Below are 19,346 nucleotides of genomic sequence, written 5' to 3'. Positions count from 1 at the left end.
ATTTACCCTGTCTGTCCCCCTCATAATTTTAAATTCCTCGATCAAATCTCCCCTCATTATTCTACGCTCCAGGGAATAAAGTCCTACCTGTTGAACCTTCCCCTGTAACATCCTAGTAAATCTTCTCTGCACTCTATCTTATTAATTACCTTCCTGTGGTTGTGTGCCCAAAACTGCACAGGGGACAAGCACCCAGCTAATCCAACCTCTCTCTCCAACTCGAGCCCAATGAACCAGTTGCTATTCTTTCATTCTGGTACCCCAGTTGATGAAACCTGTGCAGCCCCTTCACTGCAGGCGACTAAGCACCCAGCAGCCTGCACCAGATGACCCACCTGCCCTTTCGGGGCCGCTGGCGTGACTCCTTGTGCTGTTTCTCCCCCGAGCCACTCACGACCTGGTTGTAGACTTTGAGCCCGACTTTATTCTGCAGTTCCTGCAGCTCCTGGAAGGAGAGGTTGGAGAGCTCTGCAGAAGACAGGAAGAAGGTAGAGGAATGAGGCTGGGTAGGTGTGAGTTCTTGCCTGTCCATACTGCAGGCTGACAGAGATGGCAACTGCAGGGAGCCGAGCACAAGCTGGAGACGCACAGGGCTGCCGCTATCAGGCGCAGATTGGGAAAGGGGAACACAACTCAGCAAGCTAGCCCTTCGAGTCTGCTCCATCAATCGCATCATGGCTGGATGAACTGTGGATCTTAAAGGAGGCAGAGGTGGTGATAAGAGTTTCAAGGAGAGAGTCACCCCTAAAAGTCGGGAGACAGGTAACTGGGTGACTGTCAGGAGAGGAGCAGAGTTACCCCTGTGGCTGTTTCCCTCAAATATACCGTGGGGGGGGGGAGGCACAGAGGCTGGACCTTCAGCCCAGAGGGGAAGGGAGGAGAAGTGAGAGAGATGGTGATTGGGGATATGATAGTTAAGCAAACAGATAGAAGATTTAGTGAACAAGACCGGGGCCCTGGATGGGATGTTGCCTCCCAGGTGCCAAGGTCAAGGACTCTGATCGAGTTCACATCATTCTGGAGGGGAAGGGGAAGCACCTGGGTGTCGTGGTCCACGTGGGGACCAATGATGGAGACAGGAGTGGGGATGAGGTCCTGAAGAGGGAATATAGGGAGTTAGGGAAGAAGTTAAACAGCAGGACCTCGAGGGTGGTGATCTCAGGATCGCTGCCTGTACCACGGATCAGGGAGGGAAGGAACAGAACTTTGTAGCTGAAGAGTTGATGCAGGGGGCAGGGTTCAAACTTCCGGATCATTGGGATCTCATCTGGGGAAGGTCTGACTAGTATAAAAAGGACGGGCTGCACCTAAACTGGAGTGCAACCAATATCCTGGCGGGCAGATTTGCTGGAGCTGTTGGGGGGAGTGGGGGTTTAAACTAGTATGGCAGGGCGGGGGGGGGGGCGGGAATCAGAATGTGAGGGGAGATATTAGGGTAGAAGGACAGAAGCACGATGCTTTGTGCTCTGAGTTGGTGAGGAAGGACCGGCAGGGGACAGAACATAAAGGGAGCCGGTTAGAGGGGCTGGAATTTGTCTATTTCAACGCTGGAGAGATTAGAAATAAAGGGGATGAACTTTGAGCTTGGATCAGTACGTGGAACTACAATGTTGTGGCCGTTACTGAAACTTGGTTGGAGGAAGGGCAGGATCGGCTGATGCAGGTACTGGGGTTTAGGGGTTTTAAAAGGAATAGCATGGGAGGTGGAAGAGTCGGGTGGGCAGGGGAGGTGAGTTGCATCATTGGTCAGGGACAGTATCACGGCTGTAGAAAGGGAGGGTGTTACAGAGGGATGGTCCACAGAGTCGGGGTGGGTGGACGTCAGAAAAAGGAAGGGAGCTCTCACTGTGCTGGGAGTCGTCTATTGACCTCCAAATAGCCCTTGGGTTCTCGAGGAGCAGATATTCAGGCAGATTCTGGAATGGTGGGAAATACAGGGTTGTAGTTAAGGATGATTTCAGCTTCCCTCATATTGACTGGCACCTCCTGACTGCAAGAGGGATGGATGGGGCTGAATTTGACAGGAGTGTCCAAGAAGGATTCCTGACACCGTGTGTGAACCAGCCGACGAGAGGAGAGGACCTTGTCAAATGCCTCACTAAAATCCACATCAACCACATCTACCACCTGACCCTCATCAATTTCTTTTGTTAACTCCTCAAAAAACCCAATTAGACTCGTGAGGCACAACGTTCCCTTCACAAAGCCCTGCTGACTATCCTTGAGTAGAATGGACTTCTCCAAATGCTCATAGACCCTGTCCTTAAAAATCCTCCCCATTAGTTTCCACCCCACTGACGTCAGACACACCCGTCTAGAATACCTCTTATAAACAAGGCGACTACATTTGCCGTTCTCCAATCCTCCGGCACCTCCCCTGTGGCCAAAGAGGATTCAAAGATCATAGCTACTGCCTCAGCTATCTCTTCCCTCCCTTCCCACAGCAGCCTGGGGTACATCGCATCCAGCCCCGGGGACTTATCAATCTTGATGTGTTTAAGAAGATCCAACATTTCCTCTTCCTTAATCTCCACACTGTCCAGGACACAGGCCCGTTCAATTCCAACCTCACCCTGATCAAGGTCCTTTTCCCTTGTGAATACCGACGCAAAGTTTTCATTTAGACCCTCCCCAACCTCCTCCACCTCCAGGCACATATTGCCACCTTTATCCTTTAGTGGCCCCACCTTCCTGCTTCGACCCATTGACCTTCACCCATTCCTAGCCCTCAACACCCCTCCCATCCATGTCCAAATTCCTCTTCAATGTTAAAACTGAGCCCACATTCACCTCTTCAGCTGACAGCTCGTTCCACACCCCCTCCATTCTCTGTGTGAGGACGTTCCCCCTCATGTTCCCCCTAAACTTTTCCACTTTCACTCTGCGATAGTACAGATTCTATCACCAATGTGTATATGTACAGATGGTCATGTCGGATGACTGTGATTGGCTGAGAGTGTAGCCACACCTTAAAGGATGGCTCCTAGCCAAACCAGGTCATTCTGGACTGGTCGACCTACTTGTGATACGCTCCAGTCTTTTAGTTAATAAAAACCTTGGTTTGGATCAACAAGTCTTTGATTCTTTCGACACACTCTACAACCCCTCTGTGTGAAGTTCCCCCTAAACTTTTCCCTTTTCACCCCTAACCCATATCCTCTGGTTTGTATCTCACTGACCCACTGACTATTTATCCCCCTCATCATTTTAAATACCTCAATCAAATCTCCCCTCATTCTTCTACACCCCAGGGAATAAAATCCTAACCAGTTGAACCTTTCCCTGTAACTCAGTTCCTGAAGTCCGGGCAACATCCTAGTCAATCTTCTCTACCTCTATCTAAACTGCACACAATTCTCCAAATTTGGCCTCACCAATGTGTTATACAACTTTACCATAACACCCCAACTCTTGTACTCAATACTTCCATTTGTGTGTGTTCAGCTGCCTTGCCATTCGACGTGGGTGATCCTGTCTCTCCATCCATCATGGTCTCGGACCCTCCGAATTGCAGTTGTTGCCTCCCCTATCTTATACCATGATGTTCATCCACCCACCATTTTATTCTGTTAGCCTCGGCTTCTTTTTCCTTCCAGCTTTCCAGTTGTAACTAAATGTCCTCATGTATCTCCTTGCACGATGTGTCCAAAGAATTTTGATCACTGTTTTCCCAATTCTTTTTAAGTCATGTACATTTTTGATTCCGTTTTTGGTCGAACTTGTTATCCAGTCTGTACATGATGCGCACAGCGTTCTTCTGAGAGACCACATCTCTGCTGCATTTACGAGGGTTTATGACTGATTTATGAAGGCCAATGTGCCAAAATCTCTCCACAACCCCGTCCACCTGAGATCCCACTTTCAGGAAATTCTGTATCTGTATTCCCAGGTCCCTCTCTTCTCCCGCACTCCTCAGTGCCCGTCCCTTTAACCGTGTACATCCTTTCTTGGTTGGTCCTTCCAAAATGCAACACCTCACACTTGATCCATTAAACTCCATCTGCCATTTTTCAGCCCATTTTCCCAGTTGGTCCAGATCCCTTTGCAAGCTTTGAAAACCTTCATCGCTGTCCACAACGCCTCCAATCTTAGTGTCATAAGAAATAGGAGTCAGCCATCCAGCCCATCCCACCATTCGATAAGATTATTGTTTATCTGATCATTGCCTCAACTCCATCCAAATGCCTTTTCCCCATATCCCTTAATTCCATTTGTATGTAAGAAGCGATCTCACTGAACCTTATATATGCTTAATTAAGACACCTCAACAGCTTCCCTGGGCAGAGAACTCCACAGATTCACTACTGTCTGGGAAAAAGTTGTTCCTCCTCTCCGTCTTCAATCTACTCCCTGAATCTTGAGGCTGTGTCCCCTAGTTCTGGCCTCACCTATGAGTGAAAACAATTTTCCTGCCTCTATCTTATCTATCTATCCCTTTCATAATTTTATGTTTCTTCAAATCTCCTGAATTCGTGAATATAATCCCAGACGATTTAGTCTCCCATCTCCAAGATCAACCTGGTGAACCTCCTCTGATCTTCCTCCAAGGCCAATCTATCCTTCTTCAAGTCTGGAGACCAGAACTGCACACATTACTCCAGGTGCGGCCTCACCAGGACCTTGTACAGTTGCAGCACGACCTCCTTGCTCTTGAATTCAATTCCTCTAGCGATGAAGGCCAATATTTGCCTTCTTAATAACCTGTTGTATCTGCAACCCAACATTTTGCGATTCATGCACGAGCCCATCCAAGTCCTTCTTAACGACTCCACCTGCTGCAGTTTTCACCATTTAAATAATAATCTGGTCTTCTGTTTTTCCTGTCTAGTTGACCACATATTTACTAACATTGTCCTCCATCTGCCAGACCTTTGCCCACTCACCTAACTTAACTAGATCCTTCTGCAGCCTCTCCACATCCTCTGTACAATTTGCTTTTCCACTCAATTTAGTCTCATCCACAAACTTGGCTTCACGACCCTCTGTCCCTCTTCCACATCATCAGTGTAAATGATGAACAGCTGCAGGCCCAGCACTGACCCCTACGGCCCCCCCCCACCCAACTTCCCACTGTCTGCCAATCAGAAAAACACCCATTTATCCCAACTCTGTCTTCTGTCAGTTAACCAATCCTTAATCCATACCAATATACTTCCCCCGACTCTATTCATCTGTATCTTACTGATGTCTCTTGTGCGACACCTTATCAAACGCCTTCTGCAAATCCAAATATACAACATCCACCTGTTCCCCTCTATCTATCCCACCCATTATATCCTCTAAGAATTCCAGCAAGTTTGTCAGACAAGACCTGCCCTTTCTGAATCCATGCTGCGTCTGCCTGATGGAACTCCTTCGTTCTAAATGTCTCGCTATTTCATCCAGCTTCAAGCATTTTCCCAAATACAGACATTATCTAACTGGCCGATAGTTACCTGTCTTCTGCCTACATCCCTTTTTAAAAAGTGGCGTGAGATTTTCTGTCTTCCAATCTGCTGGAACTCGCCCAGAATCCAGAGGATTTTGGTAAATGACGTCCAACGCATCGACTATAATTCCCGCCATTTCCGTCAGTACCTGGGATGCATCCCATCAGGACCAGGGGATTTGCCCACCTTCAGTCCCATTAGTTTGCTCATCACAATCTCTTTTGTAACAATTATTTAATCGAGGTCCTCACCTCCCTTCACCTCCCTATTGCCACACTTTGGCTGGTCATGTCTTCCACCATGAAGACTGACACACAATATCTGTTCGATGCCTCATCCATTTCCTCATTACTCAATATCAATCTCCCTTTCTCATCTTCCAAGGGACCCATGTTGACTCCAGTTGCCCTCTTCCATTTTATATAGTTTTAACATTTTTTGCTATGTTTTTATATTTTGTGCTAATTTCCCTTCATGATCCTTCCCTTATTTCCCGTTCACTCGCCCTTTGTTGCCCTTTAAAGATTTCCCCATCCTTCAGTTTCCCACGACTCTTGGCCACTTGATACCCATGACTTTTTAATTTTATACTTTTCTCTATTTCCTTAGTTAACCAAGGCCAACTCTTTCCCCTCTTACTGCCCTTATTTTTTTTTTCACACCATAAACCACATTGACCATGATACATACATTTACCTTTTCAAATATATACAGTGTCATTTTCTCCCCCCCCTCCCATCCCACCCTCCCTACCTCCCCCCATCCATTTAAAGTACAAGATCTAAGATACATTGACCAGTCAAACAATGTTGTCATTCAATAAAAATAAACAAGAAATTCCACTGAGTCAATTCTTTTCATTTCCTTCTCCTTTCGTTAATTTAGGTAGTGAATGTCCCCGGTAGGTTTCCTCTATTGTGTTTCATGTAAGGCTCCCATATTTGTTCAAATATTTCAATATTATTTCTTAAACTATATGTTATTTTTTCTAATGGAATACATTTATTCATTTCTATATACCATTGTTGTATTCTCAAATTTCCAGGTTGACATAATACATTTTTTTGCTACGGCTAGAGCTATCTTAACAAATCTTTTTTGTGCATCCTCCAAATCAATTCCAAATTCTTCGTTTTTTATGTTACTTAGGAGGAAGATCTCTGGGTTTTTTGGTATATTGTTTTCTGTAATTTTATTTAATATCTGGTTTAGATCTTCCCAAAATTTTTCTACTTTCTCACATGTCCAGATTGCATGAATTGTTGTTCCCATTTCTTTTTTACAACGAAAACATCTGTCAGATACTGTTGGGTCCCATTTATTTAACTTTTGAGGTGTAATGTATAGCCTGTGTATCCAGTTATATTGTATCATACGTAACCTCGTATTTATTGTATTTCTCATCGTTCCAGAACATAACTTCTCCCATGTTTCCTTTTTTATCTTTATATTTAAATCTTGTTCCCATTTTTGTTTAGTTTTACCATTTGTTTCCTCATTCTCCTTTTCTTGCAGTTTAATATACATATTTGTTATAAATCTTTTGATTATCATTGTATCTGTAATCACATATTCAAAGTTACTTCCCTCTGGTAACCTCAGACTGCTTCCTAATTTGTCCTTCAAGTAGGATCTCAATTGGTAATATGCCAGCACTGTATCTTGAGTTATATTGTATTTATCTTTCATTTGTTCAAAGGATAATAATCTATATCCTGAAAAACAATTTTCTATTCTATTGATCCCTTTTTTCTCCCATTCTCTAAAGGAAAGGTTATCTATTGTAAAAGGGAGTAACTGATTTTGCGTCATTATTAGTTTTGGTAATTGGTAATTTGTTTCATTCCTTTCTACATGAATCTTCTTCCAAATATTGCGCAGATGATGTAATACTGGAGAACTCCTACGTTGTACCAATTTTTCATCCCATTTATATAATATGTGTTCAGGTATCTTTTCCCCTATTTTATCTAGTTCTAATCTAGTCCAATCTGGCTTTTCCCTTGTTTGGTAAAAATCTGATAGGTATCTTAATTGTGCGGCTCTATAATAATTTTTTAAGTTTGGCAGTTGTAAGCCTCCTTGTTTATTCCATTCTGTTAATTTATCTAGTGCTATCCTCGGTTTCCCCGCTTTCCATAAAAATTTCCTTATTATTTTCTTTAACTCCTTGAAGAATTTCTCTGTCAAGTGTATTGGCAATGCCTGAAATAGGTATAATATCCTTTGGAAAATGTTCATTTCAGTACAGTTTATCCTTCATATTAGTGTTAATGGTAAATCTTTCCAATGCTCTAAATCGCCCTGTAATTTTTTCATTAGTGGATAATAATTGAGTTTATATAGATGGCCGAGATTTTTATTTATTTGTATACCTCGGTATCTTATTGCTTGCATTTGCCATCTGAATGGTGATTCCTTCTTAAATTTTGAGAAATCCGCATTATTCCTTGGCATTGCTTCACTTTTATTTACGTTAATCTTGTAACCCGACACTTCTCCATGTTCCTTCAATTTCTTATATAATTCTTTTATTGATAGTTCTGGTTCTGTTAAGTATACTATAACATCATCCGCAAATAAACTGATTTTATATTCCTTGTCTTTTATTTTTACCCCTTTTATATTATTTTCTGTTCTTATCAATTCTGTTAGTGGTTCGATAGCTAACGCGAACAATAAGGGTGATAGTGGGCATCCCTGCCTTGTTGTTCTGCTTAAGTTAAATTGTTTTGATATATATGTCCATTTACTGTCACTTTCGCCAATGGCCCCTTATATAATGCTTTAATCCACACTCCTGTTCGGCTCCGAATCATGGGTCCTCTACCGGCACCACCTACGGCTCCTAGAACGCTTACACCAGCGTTGTCTCCGCTCCATCCTCAACATCCATTGGAGCGCTTACATCCCTAACGTCGAAGTACTCGAGATGGCAGAGGTCGACAGCATCGAGTCCACGCTGCTGAAGATCCAGCTGCGCTGGATGGGTCACGTCTCCAGAATGGAGGACCATCGCCTTCCCAAGATCGTGTTATATGGCAAGCTCTCCACTGGCCACCGTGACAGAGGTGCACCAAAGAAAAGGTACAAGGACTGCCTAAAGAAATCTCTTAGTGCCTGCCACATTGACCACCGCCAGTGGGCTGATAACGCCTCAAACCGTGCATCTTGGCGCCTCACAGTTTGGCGGGCAGCAACCTCCTTTGAAGAAGACCGCAGAGCCCACCTCACTGACAAAAGGCAAAGGAGGAAAAACCCAACACCCAACCCCAACCAACCAATTTTCCCCTGCAACCGCTGCAATCGTGTCTGCCTGTCCCGCATCGGACTTGTCAGCCACAAACGAGCCTGCAGCTGACGTGGACTTTTTACCCCCTCCATAAATCTTCGTCCGCGAAGCCAAGCCAAAGAAATCCAATTAATATATTTCTCTGGTAAACTGAATTTTTGTAGTACTTTGAATAAATAATTCCATTCTACTCTGTCAAAGGCCTTCTCTGCGTCTAAAGCAACTGCTACTGTTGGCGCTTTACTCCCTTCTACTGCATGAATTAAGTTAATAAATTTACAAATATTGTCTGTTGTGCATCTCTTTTTAATAAATCCAGTTTGGTCTAGATTTACCATTTTAGGTACATACTCTGCTAATCTGTTTGCTAATAGTTTAGCTATTATCTTATATTCTGTGTTAAGTAATGATATTGGTCCATATGACGCTGGTGCGAGTGGATCTTTCCCTTGCTTTAGTATTACTGTAATTATTGCTGTTTTACATGAATCTGGTAAGCTTTGTGTTTTGTCAATCTGGTTGATTACTTCCAGGAGGGGAGGAATTAATAAATCTTTAAATGTTTTATAGAGTTCTATTGGGAATCCATCCTCTCCTGGTGTTTTATTATTTGGTAATTATTTTATTATCTCTTGTATTTCTACTATTTCAAATGGTTCTGTTAATTTATTTTGTTCCTCTATTTGAAATTTTGGTAGTTCAATTTTAGTTAAAAATTCATCTATTTTCCCTTCCTTTTCAGTTTGGTATAATTGTTCGTAGAATTCTCTGAAGTTTTCATTAATCTCCGTTGGATTATATGTGATTTGTTTCTCTTTTTTCCTTGATGCCAATACCATTCTCTTAGTTTGTTCTGTCTTAAGCTGCCATGCTAGAATTTTGTGCATCTTTTCCCCTAGTTCATAATATTTCTGTTTTGTCTTCATTATGTTCTTCTCCACCTTATATGTTTGTAATGTTTCATATTTTATTTTTTTTATCCGCCAATTCTCTTCTTTTAATTGTATCTTCCTTCATTGCTAATTCTTTATCTATCTTTACTATTTCCCTTTCCAACTGCTCTGTTTCCTGATTATAGTCCTTCTTCATCTTGGTTACATAACTTATTATTTGCCCTCTAATGAATGCTTTCATTGCAGCCCATAGTATAAACTTATCTTTCACTGATTCCGTATTTATTTCAAAATACATTTTAATTTGTCGTTCAATTAATTCTCTAAAATCCTGCCTTTTAAGTAGCATGGAATTCAATCTCCATCTATACATTCTTGGAGGGATGTCCTCTAACTTTACTGTCAATATTAAGGGTGAGTGGTCCGATAATATTCTAGCTTTATATTCTGTTTTTCTTACTCTATCTTGCATACGAGCTGATAACAAAAATAGGTCTATTCTTGAGTATGTTTTATGTCTACCCGAATAATATGAATATTCCTTTTCCTTTGGGTGTTGTTTCCTCCATGTATCCAAAAGTTGCATTTCTTCCATCGATTTAATTATAAATTTGGTTACTTTGTTCTTTGTAAATTTTTTTCCCAGTTTTGTCCATATTTGAATCCAAATTCAGGTTGAAATCTCCTCCTATTAATATGTTCCCTTGCGTATCTGCTATCTTCAAAAAAATATCTTGCATAAACTTTTGATATTCTTCGTTAGGTGAATATACATTGAGTAGATTCCAAAACTCCGAATATATTTGACATTTTATCATTACATATCTCCCTGCTGGATCTATTATTTCCTCTTCTATTTTAATTGGCACATTTTTACTAATTAATATAGCTACTCCTTTTGCTTTTGAATTATACAACGCTGCTGTTACATGTCCTATCCAATCTCTCTTTAATTTCTTGTGCTCCAATTCAGTTAAATGTGTTTCTTGCACAAATGCTATATCAATTTTTTCAGTAAATTTAGCAGTTTCTTCCTTTTAATTTGGTTATGCATTCCGTTAATATTAAAAGTCATATAGTTTAGCGTAGCCATTTCATACTTTGTTTATCTTCCCTTACCGTTTCTCCATCATCACCTTTCCTTCTTATCCATTTCTGCTTTCTTGTTTTGAACACTTTATAAGACATTTCTAAAACATCAAACATTTTCCTTATTCTCCGATTTAAAACTTCTTTAACCCCATTCTCCCCTCCCCCTCCTGAGTTGCCCTTTATCCTTTGTCGGGCAACCACATCTCCCCTCTTCATTTGGATTTGCGAATTCACTCGCAAACGTCAACTGATTTTGCAGTAACCGTAACTCCTCCCCACCCAGCTCCCCCCGGAAAAGATTTCAATTTTCATATGTAACAAAGGTCACTCTTTTAATTCCCTCCTTATTCCCTCTATTCCCTTTCCCTCCCTTATTAATTCTTATCTATACTCCATATATTTTCCTCTAAATACGGATACATTCATGCATCGAGTCCACGCTGCTGAAGATCCAGCTGCGCTGGATGGGTCACGTCTCCAGAATGGAGGACCATCGCCTTCCCAAGATCGTGTTATATGGCGAGCTCTCCACTGGCCACCGTGACAGAGGTGCACCAAAGAAAAGGTACAAGGACTGCCTAAAGAAATCTCTTGGTGCCTGCCACATTGACCACCGCCAGTGGGCTGATAACGCCTCAAACCGTGCATCTTGGCGCCTCACAGTTTGGCAGGCAGCAGCCTCCTTTGAAGAAGACCGCAGAGCCCACCTCACTGACAAAAGGCAAAGGAGGAAAAACCCAACACCCAACCCCAACCAACCAATTTTCCCTTGCAACCGCTGCAATCGTGTCTGCCTGTCCCGCATCGGACTGGTCAGCCACAAATGAGCCTGCAGCTGACGTGGACTTTTTACCCCCTCCATAAATCTTCGTCCGCGAAGCCAAGCCAAAGAAATACTCCATATATTTTCCTCTAAATACGGATACATTCATGTATACACACACATACATATAGTTCGTGGTCATTTTTACTCTCATTGAATGTCTTCATCTCTCTGCTTGTTTTGTAGTTGTTCTGCAAATTTTCTTGCTTCCTCTGGATCCAAGAATAGTCTGTTTTGTTGCCCTGGAATAATTATTTTAAGTACCGCTGGGTAATTAAACATAAATTTATATCCTTTTTTCCATAAGATCGTTTTCACTGTATTGAACTCCTTCCTCTTCTTCAGGAGTTCAAAACTTATGTCTGGATAGAAAAAATTTTTTTGACCTTTATATTCCAGTGGCTTTTTGTCTTCTCTTATTTTCTTCATTGCTTTCTCCAATATATTTTCTCTTGTTGTATATCTTAAGAATTTTACTAAAATGGATCTTGGTTTTTGCTGCGATTGTGGTTTTGGGGCTAATGTTCTGTGCGCCCTTTCTATTTCCATTTCTTCCTGTAATTCTGGTCTTCCTTGGACCCTGGGGATCCAATCTTTTATAAATTCTCTCATATTCTTGCCTTCTTCATATTCCTTAAGGCCCACTATCTTTATATTATTTCTCCTATTATAGTTTTCCATTATATCTATCTTCTGAGCTAACAGCTCATGTGCCTCTTTAACTTTTTTATTAGATTCTTCTAATTTCTCTTTTAAGTCCTCTACTTCCATTTCTACAATTATTTATCATTTTTCCACATTATCCACTCTTTTTCCTATCTCTGACATGACCATTTCTATTTTATTCATTTTTTTCTTCTGCATTCTTAATTCTTCTTTTTATCTCATTAAATTCTTGTAATTGCCATTCTTTCACTGATTCCATATATTCTTTAAAAAAAGATATATCCATTGTCCTGCCTTTCTCTTCTTCTTCCATTTCTTTCTGTTCTTCTTCTTCCTCTGGGTTGACCATTTGTTGTTTCCTTGTTTTCTTTTTACCCTCTTCTTTCTTGTTCTCATTGTTTTCTGTGTTCTCTTCCTGTTGCTGTGTTGCAGCTGTCATCCTTAGCTGTGGAGATCGACTCCGCAGCTGTTCCCCCCTCCCGTCAGCGTGTTTTTTTTCATGCGCGATTGCGCACTTTTACTCGGCTCTGCGAGCCATTTTTGTAGTCCCGAGCCCGGGACTTCCACTGACCTGAGGGAGCGGGCTTCTCTCTCCGCGGTGGGCCTCCTCGGACAGGTAAGGCCTTCACCTTCTTCTTCCGACGTTCTTTCTACTTTTCTTCTTCCCGTTGTTTTCGACTTTTCTCTCTTCGCTGCCATTTTCTTCTCACCTTTATTTTTACTTTGTTGTAAATTTTAATCTTGTACCTTTGTGTTTTGTGCGTTTTTTTTTAACTTTTCGGGAGAGGGCTGGAATTCCCTGACCAGCCACTACTCCGTCACGTGACTCCGACTGCCCTTATTTTTAACGGGAAGATATTTTTGTTGAGCACTGTGAAAAATCTCTTTGAAAGTCTTCCACTGTTCCTCCACTGTTCTGCCAACGAGCCTGTGCTCCCAGTCCACGCTGACCAATTCCTCCCTCCTCCTGTTATCGTCTCCTCTGTTCAAGCATAATACACTCCTTTAGATCTAACTATTGCACCCTCCATCTGGATGAGAAATTCAATCGTACTATGATCGCTTTTTCCAAGAGGGTCCCTAGATCTACTAGATCATTAATTTTACTTCTCTGGTTGCACAATACTTGATCTAAAATAGCATCCTCCCTTGTTGGTTTCTGAACATGATGCCAAAGAAAGCTAAGTCATCCTCCAGACTCCCTCGACCAACTTGATTTTCCCAATCTAAATGGAGGTCAAAGTCCCCCATGACAACTGCCGTTCTGTTCTTACATGCCTCAGTTACCTCTGGGCCACTGGGCTATTGTTATTTGGTGGGCAATAGACAACGCCCACCAGTAGTTTTTTTCCCTTTATTATTCTCAATCTCTACCCCAATGTACTCAACATTCTGCTCCTTAGATTTTCTATCTTCTCTCCCTATTGCCCTGATTTCATTCTTGATTAAGAGCGCCACCCACCACCTTTACCTTCCTGTTCCGTACTACCTGATACCCTTGAATATTTAATTCCCAATCACGTAACCATGTTTCTGTGGTGGCCACTAAATCATATGCCTGGGGACTGATTTACACCTCAAGTTCACTAACCTTGTTTCTAATACTACAGGCATTCAGATAAAGTACCCTTACGCTCATTTTCATGTTTAAAAATACCTTTTGGCTCCTCTGGATGGTGCTCCAGCATTTCTGTTGTAACGGCACTGATTTAACACACCCATACCTGCGGGCTATTACCCACGCACATCTCATTGCTTACATCATCAGCGGTGGCCAGCAGCGCCTCCGATGAAAGCAAGTTTGAGGATAATAGGCAAACCATTTAGGACCGAGGAGGAATTTTTTACCCAGAGAGTGGAGAATCTGTGGAATTCATTGCCACAGAGGGTAATAGAGGCAGGTTCATTGCATATATTTAAGAGGGAATTCGATATATTTCTTCAGTATAAGGGTATTAAAGGTTACGGAGAGAAGGCGGGGACGGGGGACTGAACTTTAAGATCAGCCATGATCTCGTTGAATGGTGGAACAGGCTCGAAGGGTCGAATGACCTACTCCTGCTCCTATCTTCTATGTTTCTATGTAAGAACGCAACCACAATACTGTGTTTACTCCATTCACAGTATCTCCAGACTCGTGTGTTTCATCCCCAACACTGGACACTGTCCTGGTCCCCCCCCGATACAGGTCCTGGTCCCCCCCCCGATACAGGTCCTGGTCCCCCCCGATACAGGTCCTGGTCCCCCCCGATACAGGTCCTGGTCCCCCCCGATACAGGTCCTGGTCCCCCCCGATACAGGTCCTGGTCCCCCCCGATACAGGTCCTGGTCCCCCCCGATACAGGTCCTGGTCCCCCCCGATACAGGTCCTGGTCCCCCCCGATACAGGTCCTGGTCCCCCCCGATACAGGTCCTGGTCCCCCCCGATACAGGTCCTGGTCCCCCCCGATACAGGTCCTGGTCCCCCCCGATACAGGTCCTGGTCCCCCCCGATACAGGTCCTGGTCCCCCCGATACAGGTCCTGCTTCCCCCGATACAGGTCCTGGTCACCCCTATACAGATCCTGATCCCCCCGATACAGGCCCTGTTTCTCCAGATACAAGTCCTGGTCACCCAAATACAGGTCCTGGTCCCCCCGATACAGATCCTGATCCCCCCCCGATACAGGCCCTCTTCCCCCCGATACAGGCCCTGTTCCCCCCGATACAGGCCCTGTTCCCCCCGATACAGGCCCTGTTCCTCCAGATACAAGTCCTGGTCACCCAAATACAGGTCCTGGTCCCCCCGATACAGGTCCTGCTCCCCCCGATACAGGTCCTGGTCACCCCTATACAGATCCTGATCCCCCCGATACAGGCCCTGTTCCCCCCGATACAGGCCCTGTTCCCCCCGATACAGGTCCTGGTCCCCCCGATACAGATCCTGATCCCCCCCGATACAGGCCCTGTTCCCCCCGATACAGGCCCTGTTCCCCCCGATACAGGCCCTGTTCCTCCCGATACAGGCCCTGTTCCTCCAGATACAGGTCCTGGTCACCCAAATACAGGTCCTGGTCTGGGCAAGGACTACCAGGACTGGGCCAAGCTCACATGACAGAGATGCTAAGGCTTTACACCCTGGAGGACAGGAGGTAGAATGGGAACACTACAGAGGGTTATAAAAGGAAAATTAATTAGCACCAAGAAACACTGTTTTAATGTTCATGACTGTTGATGTATCTTTTCTCACTTTTCAGCCTTTTCCCTGATGGGAGGAGGGTGCGATGAGTCCTTTCCCAGGAAGCAGGAGATGTCGATGGAGCCCAAGAAGGGGAGGGGAGTTTGCATGATGTCCTGAGCTGACACCCCCCTTCCCACCTTCAGCAGAGTCCTCCCACCCCACCCTGCGATGCTTTCCATGGTGCACCTGTCGTCATTGAGGGGAAGGAGCAAGTTGGTGAACTTCCCAAGTCTTCCAAGAAAGAGGCCTTGCCGTGCTTGGTTGGGGAAAGATTTAAAAGGATCGCGCAGCTGGTATACGACCGGTCCCAGGAAGCGCCAAGGGGCAGGGACAATTACCCCACTTAGAAGATATTGAGATAGATACACAGATTCTAGCTCTCCACCCTATTAGTCTCTCTCATGATTTTGTACAGCTCCATCAGGTCTCCCCTTCACCTCCAATGCTCCAAAGGGGAACATCCTGGTAGAGTTTTGCTGCAGGAACTCATGATCCTTGTGTGGGCCAAACTGCAAGGCCCGGAAATGAAGCTGGAAGCCACGAGGCATAAGATGGCAGCAGAGGCAAGTAGAGAGGAAGATAACATGGCTGTGGAAGCGAGTCTGGGTGAGTACATGGTGGTGGAGCTTGAGAGCAGCAGGGATTACATATGGGGAGCATGGAACCGTAGAACATTACTGCACAGAAACAGGCCACTTCGGCCCTTCTAGTTTATGCCAAACAATTGTTTTTGTCCAGTCCCACTGATCTGCACCCAGACCACAGCCCATTCCTTTGTGGATAAAAATTGGCCTGTCTGTAGAAAGCAGAGAGGAGTGATGGAAGGAAAGGATTCTGCCTGGAGATTGGTGACTAGTGGAGGGGCTGCAGGGATCTGTTCTAGGACCCCCTGCTCTTTGTGATGTTTATAAATGACCCGGGTGAAGAGGCGGATGGATGGGTCAGGACGTTTGTGGATGATACGAAGGCTGGAGAAGTTGTGGATGGAGCTGAAGGTTGTCGAAGGTTACAAGAGGATAGCGACAGGATGCAGAGTTGGGGAGAAAAGTGGCAGATGGAGTTCAATCCGGATCAGTGTGAGGTGATGCATTTTGGAAGGAAAAACCAGGAGGCTGAGTCCAGGGTTAATGGTCGGTTACTGAAGGGTGTGGATGAACAGAGGGTCCTTGGGGACCAAATCCAAACATCTCTCAAGGTCACCGCACAGGGTGATAGGAGATAGTTAAGAAGGCCTAGAGGATGCTGAGCTTCATTAATGGAGGATTGAGTTCAGGAGTCAAGAGGTCATGGTGCAACTCTACAAATTTCTGGTGAGACCCCACTTGGAGCATTTTGTTCCACAAACTGATACAAGCTCGAAGTTCATCCCCTTTATTCCTAACCTCCCCAACGTTGAAATAGACACATTTCAACTTCTTTAATTGGCTCCTTTTATGTTTTGACCCCTGCCCGTCCTTCCTCCCCAACTCAGAGAACACAGCAGTGTGCTTTTGACCTTCTAGCCTAATCTCTGCACTCACATTCTGATTCCCACCCCCACCAAAACTAGTTTAAACCCTCCCCAACAGCTCTAGCAAACCCACCCGCCTGGTAAGAAGCTGAGGAGATAGAAGGTAGACAGGCAAAGGGGAAAACCATGAGAAGGTTGAGTAGGGAAAGAAAGGTTCAGGAGTAGGTTAAGAGGTGGGAACAGTGTGCTCGGTACAGGTGTCCAAGTGATGTAAATCCCACCTCGGATCCAACTCCTGCCCGACAGCACGTCGAGGATGTTCTTTACATCCTCCCTGTGAATTTTTTTTTCTTCTTCTTTGATGCTTTTGGCATTTTGTCCAATCTTCGACTCCACCCAATGTTCTTGGGAGTGAAGGTGGAACAAGCAGAGAGTGGAAGTCGAGGTTTAATCGCAATGTTAAACACTTGGCACTCTGGTCATTTTTAACCTTTCACAATATATACCGCGGACTGGCTCCATGGGTAAACAACAGGACGAACAGCTGTGGTTGGGTACAAAACCAGGTCCTTGTTGGGAGTCCATGAAAACAGTGACATGGAGTCCAAAGGGTTAAAGAAAAGTTGTTCATGTCCATGGATGCGCGGGGTTGGAGAAACTCTGGTCTGGGTGCAGGTCAGTGGGACTGGGAATACCATAGTTTGACAGAGATGAGAGGGAAGGACCTGTGCTGTGCAGCAGATTCCCCACAACTCCCCTTGTCCCAGATACCATCTACCAGCGCTCACTGCCCCGACCCTGCCACAATCGCTCATCCCCCCCGACCCCCACAAATGCCCACCCTCCCGCAACCCCCCACCTGCTCCCTCCCTCCCCCTCCCTCCCCCTCCCTCCCCCACCGCGACCCCCCACCTGCTCCCTCCCTCCCCTCCCCCTCCCCCCCCCCACCGCGACCCCCCACCTGCTCCCTCCCTCCCCCTCCCCCTCCCCCCCTCCCTCCCCCCACCGCGACCCCCCACCTGCTCCCTCCCTCCCCCCACCGCGACCCCCCACCTGCTCCCTCCCTCCCCCCACCGCGACCCCTCACCTGCTCCATCCCTCCCCCTCCCCCCCCACCGCGACCCCTCACCTGCTCCCTCCCTCCCCCTCCCCCCCCACCGCGACCCCCCACCTGCTCCCTCCCTCCCCCTCCCCCCCCCACCGCGACCCCCCACCTGCTCCCTCCCTCCCCCTCCCCCTCCCCCCCCCACCACGACCCCCCACCTGCTCCCTCCCTCCCCCTCCCTCCCCCCACCACGACCCCCCACCTGCTCCCTCCCTCCCCCTCCCCCCCCCACCGCGACCCCCCACCTGCTCCCTCCCTCCCCCTCCCCCCCCCCGCATCGCCCCCCACCCAGTCCCGGCCGATCCTCCTCCGCCGCCCAGCCGGATGGGGGGCCACCCCTACACCCCTCCACCCCCCACGACCCCAACCCCCACCCCCCCCCCCACCCCGGGGAGCAGGAGCCCGACCACTTGCCTTCCCGCACCGGGCAGCTACAATCACTGTCCATCAGCTCCGCCATCGTGGGAACTGCCGGAAGCGGAAGTAGGTCAGCCGGGAGCGCGCGGCGTCCAGCCAATCACAGACGGGGTCGGACGTCGAGTGGCGGCGGGAAGTGAGATGCCCCGGTCCCCCCACTGACCCTTCACCCCCCACTGACCCTTCACCCCCCACTGACCCTTCACCCCCCACTGACCCTTCACCCCCCACTGACCCTTCACCCCCCACTGACCCTTCACCCCCCCAGCCCCGTGTCGGTCCCCCCACTGACCCTTCACCCCCCACTGACCCTTCACCCCCCACTGACCCTTCACCCCCCACTGACCCTTCACCCCCCACTGACCCTTCACCCCCCCCAGCCCCTTCACCCCCCCAGCCCCATGTCGGTCCCCCCACTGACCCTTCACCCCCCCAGCCCCGTGTCGGTCCCCCCACTGACTCCTCACCCCCCCCCAGCCCCGTGTCGGTCCCCCCACAGACTCCTCACCCCCCCCCAGCCCTGTGTCGGACCCCCCACTGACCCTTCACCCCCCACTGACCCTTCACCCCCCACTGACCCTTCACCCCCCACTGACCCTTCACCCCCCCAGCCCCATGTCGGTCCCCCCACTGACCCTTCACCCCCCCAGCCCCGTCTCGGTCCCCCCACTGACCCCTCACCCCCAGCCCCGTCGGTCCCCCCACTGACCCTTCACCCCCCCCAGTCCCGTGTCGGTCCCCCCACTGACCCCTCACCCCCCCCAGCCCCGTGTCAGTCCCCCCACTGACCCCTCACCCCCCCAGCCCCGTGTCAGTCCCCCCACTGACCCTTCACCCCCCCAGCCCCGTGTCGGTCCCCCCACAGACTCCTCACCCCCCCCAGCCCTGTGTCGGACCCCCCACTGACCCTTCACCCCCCACTGACCCTTCACCCCCCCAGCCCCATGTCGGTCCCCCCA

The 19,346-nt window shown here is 46.8% G+C and overlaps 1 protein-coding gene across 1 annotated transcript in view; it reads right to left on the bottom strand.

Annotated features, from left to right (window-relative positions):
- rrp36 (ribosomal RNA processing 36) overlaps window positions 1–18,453 on the bottom strand; it is a 28,162-nt gene extending 9,709 nt beyond the window's left edge. The window contains exons 1-2 of the mRNA XM_069888001.1: window positions 18,385–18,453; window positions 336–468 (exon numbers count right to left, since the gene is read on the bottom strand). Of these exons, the coding sequence (XP_069744102.1) occupies window positions 336–468; window positions 18,385–18,430 (179 nt within the window). The 5' untranslated portion in view covers window positions 18,431–18,453. The remainder of the gene's footprint in view (window positions 1–335; window positions 469–18,384) is intronic.
- Window positions 18,454–19,346: the final 893 nt, after the last annotated feature.

The sequence above is a fragment of the Narcine bancroftii genome, chromosome 6 (assembly GCF_036971445.1).
Source record: "Narcine bancroftii isolate sNarBan1 chromosome 6, sNarBan1.hap1, whole genome shotgun sequence".
NCBI lineage: Eukaryota > Metazoa > Chordata > Chondrichthyes > Torpediniformes > Narcinidae > Narcine > Narcine bancroftii.
The sequence above is the reverse complement of the archived record's forward strand: the minus strand, read 5'-3'. Positions and strand labels throughout refer to the sequence as shown.